Genomic DNA, 27,824 nt, shown 5'->3' with positions numbered 1-27,824 from the left:
TAGCTTTTTGATCGTTGTGTAATTTTGCGCTAACCATCCACCACAAATAACAATTCCTCGTATTTACTACTTTGTTGGAAAAATACATTTTAAATATTTGTTGCTTAAAAGATTAATTATAACAATATAACTTATACCTTGCTTTACAGCTGTAGTAGCCATTTTATAGGTAACATATAAGCTCAATTTTTATTCCCATTTCATTATAAAAACATAAATAAGTATTAAAATAAAATATATAAATTATATTGTTTCGCATTTTGTCTTTATTTATTTTATGACACTGTCATTGCCACTGCCCTCTGCCGCTAGCATAAAAAGTTAACTTGCGTATGGTTATGTGTTTTGTAATTTTAAAAGTAATTGATTAAATTAGCATTTAGGTAGAAACAAAGTGGCGAATAGAAATTGTTTCAGAAACTCAGGGATATATTGTTAATGCTAAAGTAATGCCACCAAATTTAGGGAAGCCATGTGCACATTGTATTTTGTGTGTTAAACTTTTCAAGTGGTTTCCAGTTGTTTTCATTACTGCCATTATCGCTTGGTCTTACTACGCCTACGTGATTCAGTTATGTTTCCGTAAGTTGCAAGATGGTTTATTCTGTATCTAATCGAAATAGAGGAATTATTATGATATGCTTTTATTTAATGCATTGTTTTCTGTTTTTTTTATCTTAGTTATGAATTTCATACTGCATCAGGTATTAAAAACAGTAAAAAAACAGATGGTCAAGTCACTGCACTGTCAGTAATAGTAACACGAACCCAGTTTTACTGAACTTCATTATGAACAACCTATTGCTTTTTTATCAATATCATCAAACTATTCTACAATCTAATTAACTAGGCTTTCTCCAACATCTTCCATGTGGTATCTTATCAAAGGTTCTTTTTTAGAAAATGTTAAGTACATAAAGTCCACATCTTTCATCATCCACATAAAATAGTAACATTAAAAAAATTAAAATTTTAGTGACACAGTATCTTCCTTTAGTGTTCTTTTGTTTAGTTTTTTGTATGATATTTTACTTTATTATTGTGTAAAGCTATTTTTACCACTAGCATTTTTGCTAGTACAAAAGGAAGAGTATCAACTCTCTATTTCAAGGAAATCTTTTTAACCACCTTTTAAAAACAGCAATCACATTATCAAATATCTAATACTTGGGCACCTACCAACTGACTGTTGACCTACAAAAAATGAAAGAGAGAAAGGGAGAGGCTTGCATACATGTTCTTTGACCTTCTTTAAAATCCTTGGGGGAGAGAAAAACCTTGTTGTTATGTTTAGTCTTCCAATTTTTTTATTTAAAAAGAATTAATATCTACCTAATCCAGGTCATTTTCAAAGACTAAAACTAGTAAAAGACAGTATCCTCATGCATTTGGTACTTTTTGTGGTGACTTAACAGAGATTGATGGACTTCTTTAAATTATGTATTTCACTCAATAATTGAAATAGTAAACATTCATATAAAGAAGCTTAAATGTTAACAGTAACCATTTTTCTTAAAAATATCCATTCTTCCTAAAAATTATATTAAAAAAATTTATTGTTACAGAATGGAGTAATATTGAGAATGCTAAAATGCATATTTAATGTATAAAACACAAGATTTTGCATTAAGTTTTAAAACTAGTATGTAAATACAGGGTGTTCAGAAAGTCACTGTGCAGTTTTCTAATCATATTTTATTTAGTTTATTAGAAGCCAGCAATTGATAGTGGTGTTTAGAAACAAAATAAGAAGGATTCAGGCCTATATTGATGCCAATGGGGGTCACTTTCAACATTGTTTATAATTGTCATTCATAATTACCTCTTGTATTCTATATTGAAACATGTCTGTTAATAAGTGCACAGTGACTTTCTAAACACCCTGTATATATCAAATTATCAATATATACTGAAAATTATTTAAGATTTAGTGAGTGAATCACTTAATACACAATTATATAGGATACCAACAAGATATTAGCAGGATACCAGATATAACCATTTAGCCCCATCCCATTTCCAGTACTTTCTCATAGGATATGCAGGGTCAGATATATTTCTAATCTCTTTTCTAATTGTTAGTGTAACATAATGGTGATATAAATGTCAACTGCTGATCAAAACAACTTACCTAAGTTGAACAAAACTAAAAATTAACCTGTTTATGAGAAAAGCATTTTAAATGTCAGGTTGTCCAGAAATAAATCTCAATTTTGAAATGTGAAGTTTGGAAAAGTATAAACCAGTGTTGTAGAACATGCTTTAATCAAAGTAAGCATCATTTGCTTCAACACACTTTTGCCAATGTATAACTCTGCTGTTTATTTCCCTGCTGTAGAAATCAGAGTTTCTGTGGTCAATAAATTCCCTGAAAACTTCTGCTGCTGTTGCCTGGTTTTGAAAGCATTTATTGCTCAAAAAGTTGTCAAAATGCTCTTGAGAAAATGAGAATCTATAGGGAAAAGATCTGGGGAATAAGGTGGATGAGGCAGAACCTCAATTCTCTATTCCTTTCATTTTGGAGTGTCATCCTTGACAGGTCTCATAACACCAATTTTATTGATTTTCAGTCAGTTCATTTGGAACCCACTTATCCAACTTTATTGTCTTTTCAATCATACTCATGTGGTTGGCAACGCTTGATTTGCTTATGTTTAGCTTTTCTGCAAGTTCACATACTGTTGTGTGAGGGTCTGTCTCAACTGCTTCCCTTGATGTGTTTTCACATAAGAATGACTTCCTCCAGGACCTTCGTGGTCTTCAAGACTTTACATTTAGTAACAGATCCATGCCTAATTAATGTTCTATGCAGTTTTGGTAGCTTTTCATCCAAGTTGTGGAGGAAAATCGGATGAAAATCCTTTTTGTTCATACTGCTTTGGGAGTTTCAAACTTACTCTGAGTAGAGTTGAAACAGCAAACAAGTAAGACACCTTGTAAGTAACAACACCAGTGATAAATTACTCAGTATTGAGCTTCTAAATGTCATCGTGAGAATTCTGACATGTATTTCTGGATAACCTAATATATAAATACGTTGTGACTTATAAAGATTAGAATGTTGTTTCATCAGCCTAGTGATACAGAAATGATTGAGAGGGTAGAAATTGAGGAACATTTAGGTGCAAGTGATCATTATTTCTTTAAATTTGATGTTTTGCTGCCTATGGAGATGAGTAATATTTTTTTTTTAAAATTTTAAAACACCAAATTTTGAAGGGATGTGAGAATTATCTGTTGTGAATTAGGCAGTTGAGTTATTTAGAGATACTAATCAGATGTGGAAAATTTTTAAATATTAAAGATAAACACATTCCTTTTAGAAAGAAAAGGAGGCTGCAAGTAAAAAAAAGCAGGTTGGTTTGCAAAGGGTATAAAAGATAAAATTAAAAAAAGCACCATAAATTTAAGAAATTTAAGCTGACAGATATGATATGAGATTTACAAATTGTAGAAGATAAAGAAAATTGGTCAAATAGGAAATCGGAACATCAAAAATGATGTATGAAAAGGTTATCATATTGTAAAAGTGAATGCTGAAGATTTCTTTAAATACATTAAGAGTAAACAATATTAGAATTGAGGTAGGACACTTGAAGAATAATAAAGAATGGCTTGTATCTGATGTTTCTTCAGTTTTTACTAATGAATACTGAAATAATATTCCTCATCGTGAACAACAGATAGATGGAAATGAGGTCAAACAAGATGATTGCATTAATTCTGAGCTTCTTAAGAAAAAAGTTGTGAAGTGTAAAGATTTATAAGGCTCTTGGGTCAGCTAATATTTCCCCAAGGGTTTTGAAGGGAGGTTAGGGTTTGGATATGTGAACTACTTTTTGCTGTTTTTTTTTGCAAGTCCTTAAATAGTGGACAGTGACAAAAGATTGAAAGTTAGCTAATATCACTCATTTTTTCATGGGTGGTAATAAAAATTGTTGCAGTAATTATAGGTGTATTAGCTTTGCATCATTTGTTGGAAAAGTTTTGTGGAAAGTCTAATAAAGATTTGAAAAGTATTTAACAAAGTTTAAATTTCATTAGATATTGAACATGGTTTCACTAAAGGAAAATCATGCCTTACAAATCTTTTGACATTTTTGAAAAGTTCACTGCTTGTGTAGAGTAGGATAAGGTGTAGATTTGGTGTATTTGTATTTTCAGAAAGTATTTGACAAAGTTCCACATAAAAGGCTTGTAAAGAAACTTATTCTTTATAGGTGTTGCATACAAGTAAAATAGAAGAATGGCTGGATGGAAGAAAGTAGAGGGTCATTATAACAGTGAAATTAGATTAATGTTTCAAATGGGATACCTTGGAACTTGTTTTTAGGACCATTGTTGTTTTTTATTTACATCACTGATACAGATAAAGTAATAATCAATAAATTATTTGAATTTATTGATGATGTTAAGGTCTTATGTGTTAGCTGTCAAGAGGATGCTGCTGCTTTATAAGATTTATATCATCTAGTGAGTTGGACATATAAATGGCAGATTGATTTTAATTGTAATAAATGCAAGTTAATGCATGTGAATTATCATAACTTCAATTATAAGTGTAATTTAGATGGAAATAACTTGAACGGTGTCACGAAAGAAAGGAATCTTGGTTTAATGATTGATCAGTCTTTTAAGCCATCCAAGCAGTGTGCTGTGGCTTAGTAGTAACGCAACTAGGATTTTAGGTTGTATCTACAAAAAATATTGAAGACAATTCTAAAATGGTTATAGTTTCATTGTGTAGATTACTGATTAAGTCACATTTGAAGTATTGTTTTCAATTTTGAGCTTTTTACCTTAGAAAAGATATTGAATTGTTAAATGGTTCAGAGGAGGGTTTCTAGAATGGTGCCTGGGATAAAGGGTTTGACATAAGAAGGGACAAAATGCTAAGAAATTACTTGTCATACATAAAAATCTACTTCCACTTTGTTGTCCCACAAAATACACATACAAAAAGTAAAATATTGCTTTGAAGATTTTGCTTTTATTTAACAAATGACAATGATAAAGCATTGGAGATCTACACATTCAGAAAGCAACGTGAAGTGTACTGGCATTTTAAATGTATGTATGACTTCTACAAATTTAAGTCTAATATTTATCATATCTACATAAGATATTTTGCAGACATGGGGCATAGGTACTGTACACAAATGTAGTTCTTTTTAAAGTTATTAATATTACAATATGTAAATATGTTTTACAAACATGATTTATTCATAATATGCAATATGTTAAATTTTTTGTTTGTTTTTTGTTTACTTTTGTGAAATAAATACAGCAGTTGCAACAGCTACATCACCACATGCATACTTTAACAGCACTAAAATATCTTTAAGTACAAGTTAGATATTCATAATGAAATTAAGGTGTTTGTGGATTTCCATAAGAATATCTAGAATTCAGTCAGATGAGACCACTAGTTGAGTCCAGTTGAACTGGATGAACTAAAGAAAGGTTGGGAAAATTACAGGAATTATAATGAGCACTTTGAAATGACATTATAATTGTATGAAAGGTGCAAAACTTTTTGTTTGGGAACAGATTCCTTTACAAGTAAAACAGTTGACAAGTAAACACATACAGACTTCATTAGAACATCATTGATAGTAGACTTACACAACAAGATGGAAACATCATCCATAATCTAGGTTCCATACTTGAGATTTTTGTTTTTGATAAAGATTTAGCAGATGGGGCTATTACTAATTTTGCATATTTTTATGGAACCAATAAACTCACCAGAATTTCAAATGATGATGGAAAAACTGAAACTGAAGTGATGCCTGTGTGTAACAAAAATGAATAGCCTTGGTTCAAAGACTTATTGGAGGCATGTATAAAACTCAAAAGTTGAACATTTATGCAAAAGAGTTATTAAACTGCATGGTGATCAATCTCCTAACATGCAAAAATTGTGTCAAATAGCTTTTTGCTTTTATGTAACAAGTGTTTATTATAAAAGAACTTCTTCCTGTGCAAAATAGACCCAAATCAAAAGATGAAATTCAGGTGTTTTATGAGGACAAAAGATACTGTTTAATCCTTTCATAGTGGAAGCTCCTGTAAATGCTTTTCTGTTCAAGTCACTGTGTTACATTCAGAACTCAGTTAAACACTTGATATTCATGTATGTGAATGAATTTACTATTAGGCTGTTAAATATGAACTGTTATATTTTTAAAGGAAAATATGAAACAAGTGCATCATTTTTTGTGTAATTTATTTAATCATAATAAGCTTTTTTAGACTCAGTACACTTCTACAAATGAGTTGTGAGTTTATAAATGTCGTCTTTTGATGCAGCAACAATTCGCCACAGAACTGGGCTGGCCTCAAAGAAGCTGGTAAAGCCAACAAAAGGGACAGGAACCTGGTAGGTGGCCTACAAAGAGTGTGCTCTGGAGTCAGTTTCTCATAACTGGCCAGCTTTAGCAGAACATTTGTATCAAGTAAAGCTGCATGACAAAGGGGAATGTGGACAGAAAGCTGCAGGATTATACAGTACTTTGACAAGCCTTAAATTCATCCTGTACATGGACATACTCTTGGCAGTTCTGCCTGTTTTGACATCTCTTAGTCTCAAAATGTAAGACAATTCTGCTACTGTGAACATTGTTTCTGACAAACTTGCTGTTTGCAAAGAGAAGCTGGGCAATCTGAATCATATTGAGAGATCCCAGAAAATTGTTAAAGAGCTCACAACATGTGAACAAACTGGCAAGTGGTTACTTAGAGGAAAGGTGATTGGTATTAGTGGTCAGACAAGGGCCAGAGCTCAAAAAGTGCCACAAAAGAGACAGTTGCTCAATCCATGGCTGAAGAAATTGCCATCTTCATAGGTAAAATTGTCACATATCTAAATGAGAGATTTGAAGAATTTGATAAGGATTTTATTGGTGCCTTTCAAATTTTTGAACCAAGCAACTTGCCTAAAAGCAAGGAAGCATTGTCATCTTATGGCCATAATGAACTCCAGACACTATTGGACCACTTTGGTGCTCTGCTAGAAGCTAAGGGTTTCAACATTGCAGCTGATATTTGCCAAGCTGACTTACATGAGACACTGCTCAAAGCCACAAGACTTGCCAAATCAGAAGAGTCCCTGGCTAGTAGTGCAAGTGGATTGTGGGCCCACATGTTAAGTCAAATTACTGTTGAGGATGTAAATCTTTCCCTGGATCAACAGTGTTGGCCTTGGTATGCCTCATGCAGGTGCTTTCCATGTCATCTGCTGAACCAGAACGTGGATTTTCCCAGATGGCAGTTATTAAGGATGACTGGTGGTCCAAACTAATAAATGATTCTCTTAATGACTTGATGACAATACAATTAGCTAAGAATAAGACCTGTGATCTTGGAAGCACAGAATTACTGTGCAAGTCTGTAGAATCCTGGTGGAAGGACAGTAAAAGGACCAGACGATTTGTGAGTCCACATGGAACTCGCACACGTAGAGACAATAAAGATACTGAGTCTACATCAGCTGATGTCTTAGTGCTGGATGACTAAATCTACAAGTTTGATTGATGTGTCATTTTTCATGGATACAAGGCTTGTTGCCACTTGCTTTGAAATAATGTTTCAGTGCCATAAATAAAATGATTCTGTTTTATATAATAATTGTCTGTACTTGATTTCTTGTTTTCGGTAATGTCCAGTGACAATTTTGAGGTTTCAGGTAAAATTTCAAATGTCTGGCAAGTTTCACAATTCAGCAGGACCTGTGTCCTGATGAAAATTTAGAATATTTCTACCCCTGTACCTACACTGTAGTTCACAGTATGAAATTACTTTTGTTTACTTCTATAATAGTAGGAAGGATACACTAAACTGAAAGGTGTGAAGTGGTTAAGTGTTTCTTGCTATTGGATCATCTGTCATAAAATTACTTTTAACAAATATATATCTGTTATAGTCAGCATTATTAAAAAAAAACTGTTATTTACTTAAACATGTACTGCATTGTCTTTTACTGCCTCGGAAGCACCCCTGGAACTGCTATAAAAATGTGGCTAACTACAGTGCTCATAATAAAATTAAAAGATAGTTACACACAAATATACCTGACTGTCATAAATAAAATTACTTAACAATTTTATTGGTCTTCAAATTCAAGTTGTTATTCTGGTACATTTTGTTGTTTATTATTATAAATGGCCAAAGAAAAGTATAATTTTTTTTCCAGTACATTACCAGTTCACTTTCAAATATTTATACCTGCTATGCATTTTACAGTAAATGTCTGTTAATGTTTACCATCTGAGTATGTTTTTTTAATTCTGTTCAGCAAGATTCTTAGTATAAAAATACAATAATTATCAGAATGCTATAATTGTTCTAGAGCCTTCTTATTTGTATGCCAAGTAAGTGATAAGTAATTTTGAATACATGTGCATGTAATGAGTTATCATTCGTACTTCCAGAACTTTGCTGGTACATACAAGTTTTTGCTTATTAGTTACATTACAGACACAGATGCCACTGTGATTACCAAAACCAGTTCTGTTCATTTTGTGTATATTCTTTTGGACATGCATGAGTAAGCACATAAAAATATATTTGCATACTGTTTCTTGTCTCCTATTTTAAAGACCATATTCAGCCACATGTCCAGTACAATTTTGAATATTCTTGAGAAAAGCAAAAACCTCTTACAAAAATGTTTTAAGAAGCATAGTAAAAGATATTGAATTCATTGTGATCATTCATGAAGACAAAATGTTTCAGGATTTCAGGAAATCAGAGATTGTGTTTACAGAAATATTGGAGGAAGAGGAGGATCATGACAATTCTGAAGAGAATCTTGTAGAAACCTAAAAAATGAAATCATAAATAAAACAATCCTTTTGAATAATAGTGTTGTGTAGTTTATTCTGTTTTATAGTTTTGTTAAAGTTGACAACTCTGCTAATATAATGCAAATATTTGTAACACTAAATAATTGTTTTTTTCCCAATTTCCTATCACAGTGCTTTATTTTAAACACCTGTGCAGTTTGAATGTGCAAAGTCTCTTTTTCTGAATCAACACATGGTTTTCCTCACAAAAAGGCCTAAAAATTAACTGAATATACAATACTAAAGAGTATCCTAAAATATTGAAAATGTGCAGAATCATAATGTATTGTACATCTATAATACATGTATTTAGAGTAATTATTACAAACATATAATGAAAGGTGTTAATTGTTCAAGAAAAATTTGTTTTCAATACATAATGTACAATATCATACTTTAATTTGTGTGTACATGTAGCTCATGTTTGTGTGGCATAAAATGTTGGTTACTCACTGAATTTAATATTTGATAATAATTGTATGAAAGTGTACCTACAATGCATCATTGGTCAAAATACTAGAATATAATTTATTAAATAGTGTAAATAGAGTAGGGGTATGTTTTGGACATTTGAAATTCATAGTAGGAAAGCAAGTATTTTCTGTAGGACTTTACACTTTTCTGTCATGTGAATGTGAACTAATCCTCTGCCACTTAGCATAATTGAAAGTTATGTTAGTACTACTAGCTTCAACCAGAATCTGTCACTTTTTTTAAGTGTTTTACACAAGCATTAATATCAACATTTAAAGTTTTGAGAAAATTAATGTTTATTAAGTACTTCCACATAAAATAACAATCTTGTTAAAATTACCTAAATCAATCAGTTTTTACTTATGCTACATCTTGTATATCATTTGATTCTGCTATATTTAGTTTTGTTCATTCATTTGGCCTTTGGCAACTAAAGATTTGCAGTTGCTTATCAGGTTTTTTGGGTTATAGAATGCTTAAGAACAATAAATAGCTATTACAAACCCAAGTGTATAAATCAGATATATTTTAAGTATGTTTACTGTGTTTAACATATAAGAATGCTATGCAGCTCTCTTGTTATTCATGATGGTGAAATATGTTTTTCATTTCAGTTACAGTTGACAGTATAGCAGAGAAGGGTAAGTTTCTTCACTCATTTTGTCTGCTACAATCGATCTTTTTATTCACATGAACCACTAACATTGATAAGTATCAAAAGTACTCCTGCAATGTGTGCAAGTAACTGAAGGAACATTTTGTTGTCTGTAAGTAGTGCAATTAGGCCTGTATGATTTTAATTATTATGGAACATGGATTTCGGATAATGCACGATATCTAGTTCACGGCCTGGCATGGCCAGGTGGGTTAAGGCATTCAACTCATAATCTGAGGGTCACAGGTTCGAATCCCAGTCACACCAAACATGCTCGCCCTTTCAGCTGTGGGGGCTTTATAATGTGATGGTCAATCCCACTATTGGTTGGTAAAAGAGTAATGCAAGAGTTGGTGGTGGGTGGTGATGACTAACTGCCTTCCCTCTAGTCTTACACTGCTAAATTAGGGACGGCTAGTGCAGATAGCCCTTGAGTAGCTTTGCGTGAAATTTAAAAAAAAAAATAGTTTACCTGATATATGCATTTCCTCCCTAATTTTATAATGACCATTTATTGCATTAGCCACATATATTTCTTATTTATAAAATAACTAAAGTTTGTGTCAAATCTATTTCAGAAGTTTGTGAAAGATGAATACAATTTTAATATTTCATTGATTAAATTTGTTATATTTTTTATTTATGTGATTTTGACTTTATATTATTGAACTTGGTCCTTAAAAACTGATTCACAGACTGGCTGAATAACTCTCCAGAACTGAATGATTAGTGCACCCTGCTTATTAATTATCAAGATCATTACTCAGTTATTCTCCTAACACTAATCTTCTTTTTTGATTTTTATCACTTTCAAACTACCTATTATTTAATAAGCTGGACATCTTCAGGTATCAAGTTTTAGGATTAAGTTATTTTTTAAAATCCTAAACTGTTGTAGATGAAAATTTATCATATAAACAACACAGAAGAAAACCTGTAACAACCTGAAAATACTATTACTACAATTCTGTTAGTTTCTCTCTACTAATTTTCACAGGACAATTCTACTAAAAGTAAACCTTTTTTTTAAAGTATTGAACAACTTTACAAGTATGAAAAATATTATAAACTAGAAGATTTTAATATTGACTGATGTTTAAAAAGACTGTATTGAAATGATTAATGTTTACAATTTACAGTACAAACTGTAAAAACTATCAGTGTGCTAAAAAAATCAATGAATTAAACACATCTTACAGTACTAGGCATTGTTTAAGCTGCATGTAATGACAACCAGTCTTTGGTTTTCTCCTTTTCAGTGCTTTCTATCTAAATAGAGTAGTTGGCATTAAACAGGAGTACTGTCCATGTAAATTGATTAATGACTTAATAGTGTTACATATTGTCAGATTGTTATTAGTTCTTGTATAGTAATTTCTGATGAATATGGTTAAATGAGCAAATTATTGAGCAGTCAACATTTTTTTGAACAAATAAAGAATAATAAATTTACCACACCATGTTTCGATAAAACATTTCTATCCGATGTAGTACTGGGTGATGTAATCATTATAATTTATTACCTACAAATAGTGATTTCACTGATTAATGTCATGCAAACTCACTGGTTAATTTAGATTATAGTTGAATCGTTTTATCAAAACTCATGTTTTTGATTATTCCAACAATTGAATAACCAAAATTATATTTAAATCAGTTGTCACAAAAATAACCAACTAGTCAAAATTAATGTTTCTGGTTATTATTAGATTTTATTATTCCAGGTACCTGAGTAATCACAGCATTACTATTAAGTTTTGTTTAATTTCAAGCAAAATGCTTCCTAATGGACAATCTTTGCTCTGCCAGATTTTAGCAGTTAAATTTTGTTTTTTACTTCAAGTTCGTTGAGCTTTAGAGTTTGTTTTTTAAGTCTTATGGTTGAAGGGTTTCTGGCTTTTTTTTCCCTGAGAAACACTTCTAATTGTTTAATGAAGCCCCTGATTAATTGCTTAGCCAATAGCACTAGTCATCTAGTTTCAAATAATTAACAGTATTATTTATTTTAAAACTGCTATTAGTCTGTAATTAGTAATTTCTGCAGTTGAATGAGCAAATTGTTTGACAATCTGCTTTTGTTTTTTTAGTGAATCAAGGGTAATGAATTAACTTCTTATAACTTTCTTGATTAAAGCAGTCTCACCCTAAGTAACAGTTTTACATATTTTTAAACTATTTATTTGTCTATCTAATAATTTATGCCCAATAGTTAGCCATTATAGGTTAATTTTTTGTGTTTGTGTCTTATAATTTTTTTTAATCTGTTACCAAGTATGTTTCCTTTGTTAACTGTTTTTTTTTGCTTTCTAACCATGTACTAGTTTCATCTTCTTTGCTTGTGTTTGAAGGGTTAAGTCAGATTCCTAAACTGAGAAGTCACTTCTCTCTAGGTCCCAACAGGGAGTTTTTGAAAATAGAGAGGCTTTCTGTATCAAATGCATTTACAATGTGTAAACACTGTTTAATAATGGAAATGCTTATTTAGGGCTGATTATTTACATTCCATCTGTGTATGATGTATAGATGCAATTGTAGCATTTTTTTTCACTGTCCATGGCAGTGCAAATAAATAGATTTAGAAATGTATGTAATTGCAAAGAAATACTCAAGTTATCTTGTAAGTATCAAACATTTGGTAATGTAAAGTATATTCCTGTGAGCTACCCTATGTAAATAAAATCTGTAAACTCTAATAGAGTTACTTACGTGAGATATTTGCTGTCATGAAGCATATTTTATATCAAAAAAAATTTAGGGCTACAGGCAATTTAAAGTTTCTTTGCAAATTATTATGGTAAGATGAATCTTATTTGATGTTTTTATTTAAGAGATATCATCTATAGGAAATATTTATGCCCAAATTCTTGCTCATAAAATTATATGTATAGCTAATGTTACCATATTGAATTAGATAATGCACGAGTTAGCCACAAGCAGCTGATAGATATAGCTTATGAAATATTGTTTTACTTTATCTAACTAATACATTTCTAATTTTTAAATTTTAAATACTTCTACTAATAATAAATAAAGAATACACATAAAAAATAAGAAATATAATGCCATTTTTTTTGCTGTTGACTAAAAACTTTTTTTTATACTAATGATGCTACTATAGTAAATATTTTCATGAATAAAGTAATGCACCTAAGAAACAAAATAATATATAAATAGTGGACAATATTCTATAATTATCATAATTTTTCTAACTACATAATAAGAGGCATTAAAATTTGGAGTGTGTTGAGACATTTCCTGTGGAAATGAGGTTTAAACTGAAAACAAAACAAAACTGACTGTTCTCTGTACAAGAAACACCCTAATGTAATAGATTCAAACTTTTGTTTTATATATTATAAATAATATAATATAAAACATCAGAGAAAGCTTTTCACAATTTGTGAGAGAGAATGTGATAGATTGGTGTTGCAAAAGAGGTCTGATTTTCTGTTTTGTGCCTTTGTAACCAAATGAGATTCAAGGCTGTAAAGACTGTGCTTTGCCTGAGCAATGAGAACATGATAATGGGTAATTTCTGTACTTCTCAGAGCAGTGGTAGATAAATTAGAGAAGAGGGGATACCTAGAGAGTAGATATTACAATTCTCATACTTAGGTGAGATTGAGTATCTTCTAAATATTTCCTTTTAAAATTGAGAACTGAAAATTATATAATAATAAAATCTGATTTTTGAATTGTTTTTACTCCAAGTGGTTAAACTTTTGTTATGAAGGTATATTAGTAAACTTAGCATCAAAACATAGTTAATAAATCAACTTTTAATGTTATACAAGTTTTAATTTCTCAATTTCAAAAGGAAATAATTAAATAAATTTTTAGTCTTTGTGTGACACTTCTTTACTTTGAATTACACATTTTAGAATCTCTTTCGCTTCTGTTTGACCTCATCAAAGTTTCAACTCTCACCTATGGTCAGTATGGCTTTTGACTTAGTTGGGTGATCTATTCAATATTTTTCAGGCACAGTTCATTCATTCTCCTATTTTATTTTCAACTTTTAACAACTACAACTGCATTTCCTTAACAAAAAGCCACTGTTTACTGTATAAAAATGAGAAATGCACTTACCACTGCTAGTACTTGATTTTCTTTAGGAAAGAGATCACCACTTGTAGCAAGTTCACTTTAATCATGAAGAGGTCCATTATCAATTTCAGTCATCTGTTTTGTTTGTAGTCTTTATAGGAGATTCCTTTCACCTTATTTGTTTCCTGAATCAATAGGTTATTAAAATGATAAAACTCTCATTGATGGGTCATCAATTTTTTTTTACAGTTGTCTCATTGAAGGCTCCAGTTACAGAGTCACATGATGACTAGGAAATAAGGTTTTTTAATGCTGATTGATTAGTATTATGAATTTTAAGTATTTTCTGAATAGACATTTCATTAAGAGAGATGTGAAGAACACTTTCTAATAGTAAATAGCCCTTCATTTATGTATATGTAAGTAAGCCTAGTGTAACAACACATTATGCATATGCTTTCTTTAGTGAGTGTATGTAAACTAGGAGTTTACAGTTTTCTCTTGTTTTTTGTATTAGGCCTCTAATCTTTCCAATAATTATGCTTAATATTTTGTATTGCAAAACAAACCATGAATACATGTAAAACCTTGCCTACTTATGAATGAAATAAATGAATTAAAGTGTATAATATTAACATGCACACAGATTTCTGTGAAAATATCACAAATAGAAATACTGTTTTTGATTTCTTGCTCATTTTAAATTCATAAATCATCTGTATAAAAGTTTGTAATGTGTGAAACAACATACAGTTTTTTTATATTTAATTGCAAATTCAGTGATGCATAAAAGACTTTTTGTATTTTCATAGAAAGAAAACTGTGACAGAGAAAACAAATAAGTACACATTTCGGTGTTTTATGAACTTTGAACTTGCATTACTTTGTGCACATGTTTTAACAACTATTAGAATACAAACATATTCAACTTTTCTTTTTGCTTTTGCTTTTTACAAAATTTTATCTAAAATTAATTTTCTTAATTACTTATATTATTTCTTTCCACAGTGGTGTACTTATTTCTTTATCATATCTTTCTTGCGATGTTGGTATGGTCTTATTGGCAGACAATTTTTACAGATATACGTTCAGTTCCAAAAGAGGTAAGGGACTTATCTTGTAACAGAGTTTAAATGGTAGTTAATCATTTTATCTTTTAAACTTCAAAAATATTTTTCAGGTTTTAGCATGTAGCCTATAAAATAATAACTGTTCATTGTGTGTAATTATTAAAACAAATTTTAAATATTCTCTCAAATGAATATAGAGATTTGAAAATATAGATTTTGCTTAAATAATATCAGTAAAATAACTGAAACAGAAGAAGATTGCAGATAAAGTTGATCAAACTTAAAAACCAATGACTAAAATTGCAGAGTGATTTATTAAAACTATGACATGTTTTGACAATAACCCAGGCTTGACATCAAACTTGATGAAGACAAACATAAGTTTGTGTCAACACATCTTAGTTTTACTAAATTATTATGCAGTTTTATTGAGGAAGCAACAGTTGTTAATTGTGGAACTTTTTGTATGTAATACAAGTGCACAGCAGATAGCAATCTCCATTTTTTTATTTGTGTACTGTTTTTCCATTAAATAGTACATTTAGCTTAAGATGTTGGTCATGAGTAAACTGTTGAAAACCAAGAACAATGTCTGTTAGAATCATGGCTGGATATTTAGGATGAATTAGGAAGATGGGGGGTCTGTCCTTTGTTCTGAATTTACATGTAACTATAAAGTGTTATACAGAGAACTAATATTTTTCATAGTGATTGAAATAACTAAACACTATTATTTCACTACATACTTTGTAACATAACTATTATGAACCCATATATGGCTTTTAAAATTAAACTATTTTGTATACATACTTGTTTGTCGGTTGTTAATGACTGACTACTGGTTACCCTAATAGCATATGAATCATACAAAAATATGTAAACTAACATAGTTTAAATATTCCAAGAACATCTAGATAATTACTTCAAAGGTTCTTTATGTATTTTACAAAGAAGATGAGATATTTCATTAAATTATTTTGATCAGCCCTTTACAGAAAGTTGTGTAACAGTTAGAAACTTAATTACTGAATTTGATATTATATATAAACCACACAGGTAGTGAATACAGTAAAAATTTATCAGTAATGTCAGGGTGAACTACAAATAAGATTTATATCTTATTAATGGTAGTAATATTCTATATAATATATATATATTTGTTTAAAGGGAATCAACCTGCACTGTTCATGGTGGTAGGCCTGTATTAACCTAACCTTTGTTATGGATCAATTGCTAGGGCAAGCTTAATTTCTAATTCACAAATTTCTTATGTAAGAAATATGTCTACAGTATATACATAAAATAAATGTTGTGTTGGAAACACAATGTTCAATTATACCAAATACTGGAAACTGCAGAAGATGTACTGTAACATTAGAGGTAGGATGGGTACATTATTGATACTCAAAAATGTAAGGAATTTATTGTTTCATCAGCGTCTAAGAAATATCACAAAGAAAACTGGTAGGCCTAGCATGACCAGGTGGTTAGGGAGCTCAACTCATAATCTGAGGGTCATGTGTTTGAATGCTCATCACATCAAATGTACTCTCCCTTTTTTCAGCCATGGGGACATTACAATGTGACAGTCAGTCCCACTATTCATTGTTAAACAAGTAGCTCAAGAGTTGGCATTGGTTATTGATGATTAGCTGCCTCGCCTCTCATCTTACACTTTTAAATTAGGGACAGCTAGCACAGACAGCTCTTGTGTTACTTTCCACAAAATTCAAAAACAAACAAACAAAAAGTCAGTAGTTGTAAAACATATTGAATAAGGGGATGCAGCTTAGGTGCATAAATAAATATGTTCCATCTCTAACTGCCATTCTCTGGCATGGTAATAACCCTCCACAATTATTTTGCTTAGTAATCCAGTAATGCAAATAGAATCATCTACAGTGTTACATTTATTACTGGGTCAGGAAGATAAATATCAAGCAACTGGGCTAAACTTATTTTCTCCAGCTAGTTTACTTTAACTAAGTTGTAATTTTTTTAAATATGGGTGTTTTCTACGGTTACTGTATATCTTAGTATGTAATGATAATTGTTCTGTTTGTTTATACTATCTGGATATTAAAGGTTTACTTTCATACTCATAATTGGTTGTGGATAGTGAGTGGTAGTAGAATACAAAATATTATGAATTCATGCACCTTGTGTCCCCTACTAATTTATTTTGAAAATTTTTATATATGTTTGAACTGCATTTGACAGGTACTGATGTGCCACGGAATCCTCATCCTCAATACTATATGTATGTGTGTGTGTTCATGAAAAATGAGAGTTTCTATACCAGAAGAGAGAGAGAGACATGATGTTGTTCTATTGGTCTTTTTGTATATATTTATAATACTGATTATAAAAAAAATGCATTTCAAAAATATGTAGAATACTTCTTTTGGCATTGTATCTCAGAATGTCTGATATGGGTATTAACACTTTTATTGATAAGGAGAGAACAGTGTTTCAACCTTTCTAGCTCATTGTCAGGTTAAGAAAGAGAAAGTTTGAATGTGACCATTGATGAACACTTCTTAGGGATGAGAGTATAAATGGGTATGGGATTGTAGGGGGCATTGCAGGTGAATTAATTAGAATAGGTAGGGTTGCTTTGATTTTCTGTTTGTTTATATTTGTTTCCCTACTTAATATCTGGGTGTTTTCTATGGTTATGTTGTGTCATTTGATTTGCAGTGTTCAAAAATTTGTGAAGGTGTTTTTTTGTGTTCTTTGAATCTAGTTTCCACTTTTCTGCTTGTTTCTTCAATATATGTCATGATAGTTGCTGTATTGTATTTTATAAATTATGTTAGTGTTGTGTTTGTCAGTATAGATTTTAGATAGTATGGACTTTAGTTTTGTACCTGGTTTTTGAATAAATTTGTTTACTGGAATGTTGTGTTTTGTTATAAGGTTTTTCCAAATGTTGGTTATTTTTTCATTGATGTTAGGAACATATGTTATGCAGCAGTATAAGGTTTTGTAGTTTGTTGCATCGTGTGATTTATTGCTGTTAATTTGTTGTTGGTCTAGGTGTGTGTGTGTATGTGTAATTTTTTCCACAGTTTTTGGAGGAAATTTGTTGATGTTAATGAAGTGTTGTTTTATTTTATTGATTTCATCATTAATTTTATCAGATGAGCATAGTTTTGTGGCTGTGTTTATTTGGTTTCTTAATATGTTGAGTGTTTGTTTTGTTTCATGTGTTGAGTCCCAGGGAACGTATAATCCAGTATGGGTGAATTTTCTGTGGATTTCTGTTTCCAATTGTGTATCAGTTCTAGTGATTTTGAGGTTAAGAAATGCTATTTGGTTATTTTCCTGTTCACAGGTGAATTTAATGTTGGGATGTATGGAAGTTAACATGATTGAAAAAATTGTGTGTTCTGTAGATGTGAATCCAGCAATTGTATCATCAACTTACCTGTACCAGTATAGTGGTGGGTGTAAGGCTGAATTGATTGCTTGTGATTCAATCTGTGTAATAAAAATGTTTGCTAGAACTTGTGACATGGGATTCCCCATACTTTGGTGGTAGTGAATTCTATAAGGGTTTCTAATTGGTTGCTGGGGATGTGTATCAGTGAGTTGGGGTCTTTTTGATATAAAGTTCTAAAGCTATCTTGCAGGCTTCAGTTATTGGGAGATTACATCAAAACTGGACGTTAAGGCTTTATTATTTAGTTGATTAAGAATATATTTAATGTTGAAGGAGTCTTTGAAAAAGGATCCAGCTGATGTTACATATGTAGAAAATGCCCACACTATATATTTACTGAGGTTGTAATTAAATGATTTATAGGCCAACATTAAGAGTCATAGTGGATGATCAAGTTTGTGAGATTTGGGGGTGCCATATAGTTGTGGTGTGTGAGTCCGTCTTTCATAGGTAAGAATAAATGTTTTCCGAGATTGTGTTGTTTTTTTTAATTTGTAGTAGCATTTTGATTAACTGGTTTTCATGTGTTTTTTGTTGGATTTGTGTTTAGCAGTTTAAAGTTGTTTGTATTTGACAAGATGTTGCTCATTTTTTGAATGTATTCATATGTGTACATTATAACTGTAGCATTACCATTACCTGCTTTTAGAATTTTGATGTTGTCTTGTTTTAAGTTGTTTATAGAATTAATATCTTTTTGTGTGAGGTTGTTTTTTAGATTTCTGTAAAATTATGTTGATAGTTTTGTGTGAAAATTCTTTGAAAATGTTGTTTAAGATACTGTTTTGAGGTGTTTCAGGGAAATAGATGTTTTCAGTTTTACCTGGAAAGATAGGTTGTTGGTTGTCGGTGGATTTGTTGTTGAAGTTGTTGTTTTTTTTTGGTGGTTGTTTCTCATCATTTTGTTGGGGTTTTCTGTTTATGTAGAGTGAATCACCAGTCTTCTAGCTAGGTCTTCCAGGCAGGCTTTCATTTCAATAGATGGAATATTTCTAGGTGTTACTATAAAGTTGAGTCCTTTGTTGAGTAGATGTATTTCTTCATTGCTTAATGTCGGATCTGTTAATTACAATGTTTGTTGGTAGTTTGTCGCATTGGCATCTTTTTTGTTGTAAGCACCTTAATTTATCTGGTTTCTTGTTGTTCTTACTATTGAGTTGATTGATGTTGTGTTAATACCCATACCAGCCATTCTGAGATGCATTTTTATTTCAAGTGGGTTTCTTAACATTAATGCATTTAGTATTTATACAAGTTAAAATATGTTATTACTGTAAATTAAGGAAATGTTCATGTTGTGATATATAAATGTGATTTAAAAGTATAAATAAATCAGTACTTCAATTTTGAACTGTAAGCAAGAAAACTTGAAAATATTCACTGTATATTTCTTTTTTTTTATTACAGTTTAAAATTCCATCTTCTGATATGGAAAAACTCTTAAAAGAATCTAACGAGGAATGTCAACGTGTTATTTTAGAAAATGTTTCCAAAGAGTTGCATGTACCTATAGCTTGTCGAACTTTCAGTGGTTGTAAGTAATATGTCAGATTTTTAGTTTATATAGCATTTTTCAATATTCTATTCATGAATGTCAAAAGGATTAATCCTTACCTGACAAGATATTTTAATTAGTTAATTATAATCATCTGCTGATTAACAAGCAGATAGACATAAACTTCTCAAAGGACTCGTTTGGTTATCAATATAAACTTTGTACCCTCCAGTAGCACAGTGTATATGTATGTCTGTGTACTTAAGATACAGAAAGCTCATTGTTTAGCTTCATGAATCACTTAAAAGAAATATAAGTTTTTATACTATTGTACAAAAAAGTTTGCTTTTAGCTTATTCTGAAGCCAAAGAAAAAACTGGATTTTAACCCTTTTGTGACTGGTGAAGGGACAAAGAGATGTCATTGCATTTGTTAACTTGCATTCAAATATTTATTGAACTGTTTTATGAATTTGTGTCAATATGTTTGGAATTAAATTGTAGATTGTAATTTACACTTCAAATTGTTATATTATGTAGGAGTTAATTTCTTAATTTGAAAGCAAATATTAGAAGAACACACAAACATCAATTTTTGTGAGTTGAGTGATATGTTGAATGCTGCACTAAATCTGTAGTTTTATATGAATTAGGAACTCAACTTACTGTTATTGACTGGTTAAAATATAAAATAAAAAAATCTTGTACCTTTTTATTTTGCTGAGGTATGACTTGTGTACTGAATCAAACACAGTAGTCCCATTCACTTCTTTCCTGTTTTGGAAATGGTCCATTGTATACCCTTACTTCAATGTTGGCATGAGTAACCAATCAACAACTAGAATGTCACCTTAGCACCATGTCAATGCAAGTTATGTTAGCCAAGCAAGACTGGAAGGTCAATATCATAAAAAATAATAAATATATAATGTCATAAAATTTAAGCTATTTATAATTAGCATTTATGATATCGAGAAAACCCACTTGTATAGAAAAATATATATGTAAAAATGGTTCATTTAGGTTGAGAAAATTTTTTACCTAGAGGAGTGAACAACTTTCCACCTTCTTTGGTCATCGGTGGCCGAAGAAGGTCGAAACGTTGTTCGCTCCTCTTCATAGAAAGTTTTCTCAACCCAAATGAGGCATTTTTACACATATACTTGGCATTTGTATTTTTGTGTTATAATCTGTAGTCATTCTACATGAAAAAAAGCATAATTTATATGTATTTTCTAAGTTTTTAAAGATGGTTATGAGGTTGGTCAAATTGACAGGTCCCACATAATTAAAGTAGAGAAAACAATGGACAAAATGTAATACCTTACTAAAAACAAATATTTGAAATGTGTTTAGGAGCTTTAGAGATTATAGAAATAATGTTTTAGAGTTTTGGGATGATGTATAATTTTTTTAATCAAAATATGAAATCACTTTACAACAAACTCAATATTTTTGCAAACAAATCTTTAGTAAAAATATTTAATTAAAAAATCTGATTTTCTGCATACAAAACATTGTGATCTTTACTGAAAGCCAATCAAATTTTGTGAAGATGCATATACTGTCTAAAGTTATGTTATAAATACTTATTGCATCCAAATGTGTATACAAACTTGTGTATATTATACCAAGCTCATTGTGAACGAGTTAACTGAACTTTTAGTCCAAACCAGATAAAATTATCTCTGAAATATTGAGTCTTTCCTCACTGTGTAAACCATTATGTGACTTTTGGATTTCAAAGTCCTTGGCATAATGATTAAACTGATTACCTTAACCAAAGTTTTCTGTTCTCTCATTTTCACATCTTATTTTGAAAGTTTAAAAAACTACAAAAACTCAGTTTTTTGAAGAAATCCACATTTTCTTGTTGACAGTTGCCCTAAAAACTAAAGTATTTTCTGTTTATTTCACCTCTTTTTTTCAGGTATGTTATATTTTAAATCATGAATTGATTTCTGATACTGCTGAGAATAACTATTATGTTTATGATTTAATTCTTGAATTGTTGTATCTTCTGCCTTCTCCTAATAGATTGTTGTTGATGATGCCTTCAGAAATCAGTAGAATAACCATTTTCATATTCCTGATCTTCAATAAAATTCTGCTAGTGTTGTTTCACTTTTTTTCTTGGGTATTTACTGTTTCAAAACTTGAATCACTTTCTCTTACAGCTAGTATTGCTTATGTTATGTTATATGATTCAATTCTTGAATCCTTGTGTCTTCTTCCTTCTCTTGATACTTTTGTTATTGCTGATGCTTTCAAAATTCAGCAGGATGTTTATAATTTTCATGTTCTTTGCAGTCATCATGTGTGCATTTTTATAGTAGGCACAACTTCTATAATGCATTTTCTTTGTAAGTTCTAGATTCACATAAGTTTTTTTTATTGTCTTTTTCTTTTTCTTAATTAATTTTTCTTGTATGGTATGGTATGGTATATGTCTTATTTTCAGACTTATTTATTCTGTGCAACTGTTGGCTGTTGATTACCTTTTTACTCAATTCCTATAATCAGAATAGTATTTTGCTTTGCAGTCTTCATGCATATATCACTTATTTATTATATTTTACCATGATCTTTCAGTATTATTGCCATGCTGTGTTATAAGGTGCTTGTATACTTTCCCCTCCCCAGTACTTCATCAAATCTTGCATTCTTCTTTCTTAGTAGGAATTTTCCCTGAATTAATTTCATGTTCAGGAGAGGTGCATTACTGCAGTTTATTCAGGTTGATAACTCTCAAGTTTTTCTCCTTTTTTGCGTCATTTTAATTACCAAATGTACAAGTTAACATGGTGTTTCTAACGACCAAATGGCATACTCTTCATCCAGATGATCTTTAGAGATATCATCTAGACTCGTTCATGTGTGGGATCCTCGAGTTCAGTAGATTCTTCAACCCAATTTTTCTCTTTACTTTTGTTATATCCCTCCACTTTATTCTTACTTAATATCTTTTTTCTATCTTCTTATCCAGTTTGCTTAAAATTTTGGATCAGGGTGTGTTTTGCATTAAAAAGGAACTATTGAAATAGCTTTTCACACATCTCAAAGACTTTACTGTCATCAAAGAGTGTCATAATAAAAGACATTCAGATTCTCAGATGCTAAGCTATGTGATAAGAAAAGTAACATGGTTAGACCACACAAAGCATTGAGTGATGTGATAAATAGAGCTTAAGAAGAATCCAAAACCAGAAATGTTGATGTTGGACCAGGAAAGCTGTACGTGTATATTTTCATCACATTTGTGCAAAAGTCATATGTAATGTGATGCATATAATACATTACACCAAAGACATTCAGAACCAAAAATGGTATAGTTGTAGACAGGATGTGTGTGTGTGTGTGTGAGTGAATGATTAAAGATGGAAAGAATTGCATTTTCAACAAGCAAAAGTTGGTTTGAAATTTATTTTAATTCAAAACTTTTAAAATGTAAATATGAGGTAAAGTACAAAAGATTTGTACATAATTGTTGTCATTGAAGAAGGTTAAAACGTTGTTTGCTTCTCTACGTAAAATATTTTCTCAACCCAAACGAGCCGTTTTTACATATATATTTTTCTCTACAAGTGGATTTTCTCATCATCACTGAATACACAATATACACAATCATTTTATGGGAAAAAAATGTAATTATATCAACAATTTGGGTTTAAAATAGCAACAATAATACAGAGAAAAAGAACACCATGAGCAATACAGAGGTTAAGTATTAAAATGATTTTGGAGCCTCACATGTCATTATATGCCATATCACCACATGTGGTTATGCTGCATGGTGATCACATATCTCGACAATAGCCCTGAAGCATAGTTTCTGCTACAAAAGGCTCTGGTATAAAACTGTCATGTACACACGCCAGTAAATTATATACATCAAGTCAGTAACTTACCAACACTAAGAAATAGACTAACGGAAATATCACACAAATATTATCTAAAAGCATAAAACAAAAAACAAACTAACAGCATCACTATACAAATTAACTAGTGCACCAACAAAATACATTTCACCTTACAACATATTTCAAGAATCACAAATTACACAACAAAGTATCTAAAGAACTAAACTCATGTTAATAATATGTATTCTCTTTTTCAGATATCAGGCACAGGACAAGCGCCGAAAGTTTTGCCTGTGGGTTTTCTCGGGGCACTCCCGTTACCCTCCACAGCAAAAACTTTGGCATTGGTATTTTTGGATCCCAGCACAGGCAACTTTACTGCCAGACCCTGAGTCGGGTCGTTTGAGTTCATGTTCATTTTTACTTTGACTTCTGCCTTTCGGGACGGGACCTGGCCGTTCTCTCCGGTGCTGCCTTTGCCTCGGTCTAGGATAACATTAAGAATGACCTCCTTCACCCAAAAGAGTAAAAAATTATTTAATAAATAAATAAATAAAACTAAACCTAATAACCTTTCACGAAAGGGGACGAAGAGGAATCACAACGTTCCTGAACACCCCAGTTGGAGAGAGAATTATTACGATTTCTCTCTCTCTAAACTAAACCCCTGCCACGTTAGTTTGCATTTTGTCATGTACAAAACCACACCATTCTTTCATGCATGCTTTCCATAACCCATGTAATTGGTGAGGAGAACAGTTTCCCAGCACCTCTTTCAACTGTTTTATTGCACAGAAATCTGTATGTGCTGCATCCAGGAACAGCAGGAATACTCATGTTTAAATGAGAGGTTTGACTGGTAGTCTTGTTTTGGTGAACCCTACATGCCCTTTTGACTTTGTCTTTAGACTGCAATCATTATGTTACTCACTTTTGCCTGGTGTATATAGAGAATGTTTTACACTTTTTACCTTTGTGAAATCTTATTTGTTAAAAGACCTCATATTTTGCTTACTGCCATTGGTATATGATTTATTACAAATCTCTTTCTGGATGTTCCTTGAACCAAAATGGTTTTTTTCCTTTTGTTTTCTGATGCTATTAAGAATTAGGGCTATTACAATTTTGGAAATTCTACATCCTTCAACTGAACATGTGTATAATCTGAGGTATATGTTGCATCAGAAAAGACAGCTACATTTCCTTTCAAGAAAATATACTTTGTTGTATCACGCTGTGAAATTCTGGTATATTTCTTTCCTCAGCTGTGGTTATCATACGAGTTGCTGATTTGCATATTCAGTATTAATACATTTTACTCAACCTGCTGTAAATACTATAATAGAACTCTAATACATTGTTATGAAAACAAATTTCAGAAAAGTATCTAAAGTTCTGCAAAATTGAATAGAATATTTAATAAATATTAAATATTTAATAGAAAAAATACTCATGTTTAACGTTCATGTTATGTTATAAAGTGCTTCATTATTACAAAAGTATTTCTTTTGTGTGTCTTTAGAAAGTTTGTGTCATATAACTCTTTGGTAACTGGTTTTGCTTGGGAAATATGTTTCAATCTACTTTTCTAATAAAATCCAGTGGCAGAAATAAAAGTTTTGAAGGTAAAAAAAAGAAGATTTTGTTTTTTTTAAATAACATAAAAAACAGCCTTAACTCTCAGCACCTTTTCCAGACCCCGATGTACGTTTCGTATACTGGTGAAAGTTATGACAACTATGAATAATCCCTTAGGTATTTAAGAAATTCAGTGTTTTTAACAGTATTTGTCTTAAAACCTGACACAAGGTTATCAGAATGCAAATATGCAGCTACAATAATTCTCAGAAACAATATTACATATAGGATGAAATATGTATATTAAATATACATATATGTGCAAGTATAGATATACACATGTGCCCACAGATATATGTTTATATAAACAATCATGTTCATACTTCCACATATCTATACGTCTTGAATTTGTTTGTTCTGTTTTCTGAGTGAGGAATTTAACTTTCTATTTATTTTAATAAGCCGAAGAGTACTTGCAATTTTTAAAACTTATTACATGTACTGTTTTGTGTTCTCTCATGTTATCACTTTCAACTTTTGCTGATTGTGTACAGTTATTTAATAGTATCCATTACAACTGACTGATAAAATATTTTATTCTTTCTAGGCATTCGATTTTGTGATAAATGCCACCATATTAAACCTGATAGAGCACATCATTGTTCAGTTTGTGGAGTGTGAGTATTTTTTTGCCATTACTGAAGCCAAAGGCTTTTTTCTAGTTGGAAAAATCACTAGCTATATCTTAAATAATACAAATGTGTATTAATGGTAAAAAAAAATGGTATTGCTGTTGCTCTTAAAATTAATTTTTCATCATAGTCTGATTAACTTGAATAAGTGAGCACCAACTTCACTCCAGTTTATGTATGAAGACTTGATTGTGCGTAACGAAAAGATGCGTCAACTGCTCTCTATACAGGTGACGAGCGAAAATTATAGAAATGGTAGATTCTGAGCAATTGCAGTTTCCAATGGCAAATTTTGTTATTGTTTACAAATCTTATGTGTGGAATATATTCAAGTTGCAGAAAGAAAATATGGGTTTAATTTTAAAAGTAAATAGTCAATAGCTATTAATTATATATTAAACAACAAAGGTAGTTTTGTAAACTAGCAAACAGGATGTGAGAAGAGAAAAATTTATGCTTGATTTTTCATGGTTTCATATACAGCACATTGGAGCTATTTGTTTTTGTTTCATGTGTTTTCATGCTGGACACATTCAGACATTAATATCAGTGATCGGAGAGACTGGAATATAAATAGAATGTGAAGTGTGTAAAATGTACATAGCAGTTCCATATTCATCAAATATTATTCAACCTATAAGAAGAAAATCTGACCACTAAACGTATGTAGTTTTAAAAATGACACTGGAATTAAGAAATGGTGTTTTCTGATATTATTACTTGTTTAAGAAATCATCATTGGTGCTGGGAATTACTTGTACATATAATGTTTCTTAATTCTGTTATTAAATACTACTGTTGATAATTGATATTGTGTTTTCAGTTAATAAAAACACAAAAGGTGCACCAGTGTTTTATGACATCATTAATATGCACATGAATAAATCATTCCAAACATTTACCTCTACATTTGTAAAGTAGTTGAGTAAAAACAGTTTAGTGGTCCAAGGAGTAGTGCTTGAAACTGAGAAATAAGTTGTTTCACTTACTACGTGAGTACTCTTTAATATCTTATTTTAAAATAAAAAAGTATATTTACTGAAGGCTCTTCTTGAGCTTTTGAAATATATATATATATATATGTATGTTTGTCTAGAGCTGTTGAAGACTTAAACTCAATGTACTAAAATTTAAGTAAAGGCCATCAATAAGTATTTTACGTCTAACTAGAATATTCAGTTAACATGTTGAAGAGACTATCTGATTTAATAAGAAATTAAAGTTGTTTTCAATACTAATAAAAAAACTAACCTTGTTAACTACATAAATCATTAAATCTCTCGTATCAGATTTTAGTACTGTAGTTTTAATATATTTCAAACTACATGTTTTGTGGCATCAAGATTTTGTAGTAAACACACAGTAGTAGCTCCACTAATAAAGAATCACCAGGAACGTTGTTGCCACAATTAAAGTGTTATCAAAAAAGGTTTTTGCCTTACTTTTGCTCATATTACACAAATTACTGTAAATTTCTTGCAGAAAGAAGTCCTATCATAGATAGTATATACAAGATAACTGTAGCATAAGTGATGTTTACTCTTAACTAATACAACTTGAACTGACAATGCTGATTAGTTGATGTTTCACCTATATTTTAACTTGCAAAAAAAACCAAGAAATTGACAGAGATTCATTAAAAATCAACAGTATTTTTCACATG

General features: G+C 30.8%; 1 protein-coding gene across 5 annotated transcripts in view; it reads left to right on the top strand.

Annotated features, from left to right (window-relative positions):
* The first annotated feature begins 291 nt into the window (after nt 1–291).
* Nucleotides 292–27,824, top strand: part of LOC143237835 (palmitoyltransferase ZDHHC20-B-like) — a 59,806-nt gene continuing 32,273 nt past the window's right edge. For all 5 annotated transcript variants that reach the window (XR_013020285.1, XR_013020287.1, XR_013020286.1 and 2 more), the window contains exons 1-5: nt 292–582; nt 9,935–9,961; nt 15,031–15,125; nt 19,945–20,071; nt 26,077–26,146. Coding sequence is in view for 2 of the 5 variants with exons in the window: in XM_076477484.1 (XP_076333599.1) it covers nt 450–582; nt 9,935–9,961; nt 15,031–15,125; nt 19,945–20,071; nt 26,077–26,146 (452 nt within the window). In the remaining 3 variants the exon portion in view is untranslated. The remainder of the gene's footprint in view (nt 583–9,934; nt 9,962–15,030; nt 15,126–19,944; nt 20,072–26,076; nt 26,147–27,824) is intronic.

This window comes from Tachypleus tridentatus, chromosome 13 (assembly GCF_004210375.1).
Source record: "Tachypleus tridentatus isolate NWPU-2018 chromosome 13, ASM421037v1, whole genome shotgun sequence".
NCBI classification, from domain to species: Eukaryota; Metazoa; Arthropoda; class Merostomata; order Xiphosura; family Limulidae; genus Tachypleus; species Tachypleus tridentatus.
Note: the sequence above shows the minus strand (reverse complement) of the source record. Positions and strands in the feature narration are given on the sequence as shown.